This window comes from Echinops telfairi, unplaced genomic scaffold (assembly GCF_000313985.2).
Source record: "Echinops telfairi isolate 266 unplaced genomic scaffold, ASM31398v2 ScPeMD7_18;HRSCAF=68, whole genome shotgun sequence".
NCBI lineage: Eukaryota > Metazoa > Chordata > Mammalia > Afrosoricida > Tenrecidae > Echinops > Echinops telfairi.
In genome coordinates this window covers 83,614,301-83,615,631 of record NW_022103915.1, presented here as the reverse complement: position 1 = coordinate 83,615,631, position 1,331 = coordinate 83,614,301, and the positions used below count along the sequence as shown (strand labels likewise).

The following is a 1,331-nucleotide window of genomic DNA, read 5'->3' as shown; positions in this document are numbered from 1 at the left end:
CGCGCCGGCCCGCAGGGTCCCGCCTCCTGCGCCCGCCTCCTTTTAAGCGCCTCCCGCCCCGGCCCGAGCTCCCGCCTTCCACGTCGCCCGGCTCCACTCGGTTTGCGAGGCCACCCCGCCGCCCCCCGCCCAGGTGCCATGGCCGCCGTGTACCGCTCCGGCCTGCGGTGAGTGACCCCCAGCCCGGGGTCTCCCGCCGCGCTCCCGGGTCCACCCGCCCGCCTCGCCGTCCGCGGAGGAGAAGGCAGGGGTCCCACGGCCCACGGACAGGGTGTCTCGGCGGAGATCGGGGGGCAAGGGGGCTACCACGCCGCCCCCGGCGCCTTGCTTCCGTCCCCTCCTCCCGCGCCCCTGCCTTGGGCTGCTCTCCGCCTGCCACTCGCAGAACTTCCTTCTTCCCCTCGCTGTGGCGGGTCCCCACCGCACCCTGTCTCCGTAGAGTCTCCTTTCCCGCTGGGATGGAAATGTCAGGGACCTGCCAGGGGCTCCCCGCCCGCACCCCAGGCCGTTGCGAGGAGCAGTAGGGCCCAGGGGTCAAAGGTGCTAGGGTCCCTGGGGAAGTGAGCTCCTCAAAGGCGCTAGATGGTAAACATCCATTCTGGCGGGAAGCCCGGGCGCCCGAGGGACCTGGGGCCTGTAGGAATGGACCCTAGGCAAGGTGGGAGGAGGGAGCCACATTGCCTTCATGGCTCAATGGCCGGCTGCTTCTGCTGTCTGGGACAGGAGCCCTGAGGCCCCATCTGTCTGCCTCTTGCCTTTGCACAGCCCCACCCCCACCCCCACCTTCCCACGCACCGTGACCAACCGGCCCTGGCTTTTGTTCAGAGACTACTTCTGACCCCAAGCCTCTCCCACAAACTAGTCCCTTGTGGGTGGTCTCTGGAGAACAGAAGAAGGCCCCCTAGGGGTCTTGCAGGGAGAGGGCTTCCTGAGCCTGGCTGCAGGCAGGAGAGTCTCCTAGGGACTATTGCCTTGAAAATTAATGTTGGGAATGGAGGGGACTTCTCCAAGACTGGAGCAGGACCAGGTCCCCTGCAGCCCTGAGCGGTTCCATCCTGCTCGGGCTGGTGGGAGCCAACCCAGCCAGGCTCTAGGTCGCACAGACAAGCCCTGCACAGGCAGCTGGCTCCCTTCCCCAAGCCTACACCCCCTGAGTCTGAGTCTCCTGCCATCTGACGGCCCACTGGGGCCCAGTTTCTGGTGGGTGGGTGAGAACCTGGCAATTTCCCTTGCTCGACCTTTGCTCTCTTTGGGCCACGCCCCCACTGGGTGCAGTCTGCTTGGGAGCAGACCCTCCTCTCCCACTCACATTCCAATGAGAGGACAGGGGG

General features: G+C 66.8%; 1 protein-coding gene across 1 annotated transcript in view; it reads left to right on the top strand.

Annotated features, from left to right (window-relative positions):
* Positions 1-91: 91 nt before the first annotated feature.
* The window catches only part of PCK2 (phosphoenolpyruvate carboxykinase 2, mitochondrial), an 8,603-nt gene continuing 7,363 nt past the window's right edge, over positions 92-1,331 (top strand). Inside the window, exon 1 of the mRNA XM_004698485.2 lies at positions 92-167. Within this exon, the coding sequence (XP_004698542.1) occupies positions 139-167 (29 nt within the window). The 5' untranslated portion in view covers positions 92-138. The remainder of the gene's footprint in view (positions 168-1,331) is intronic.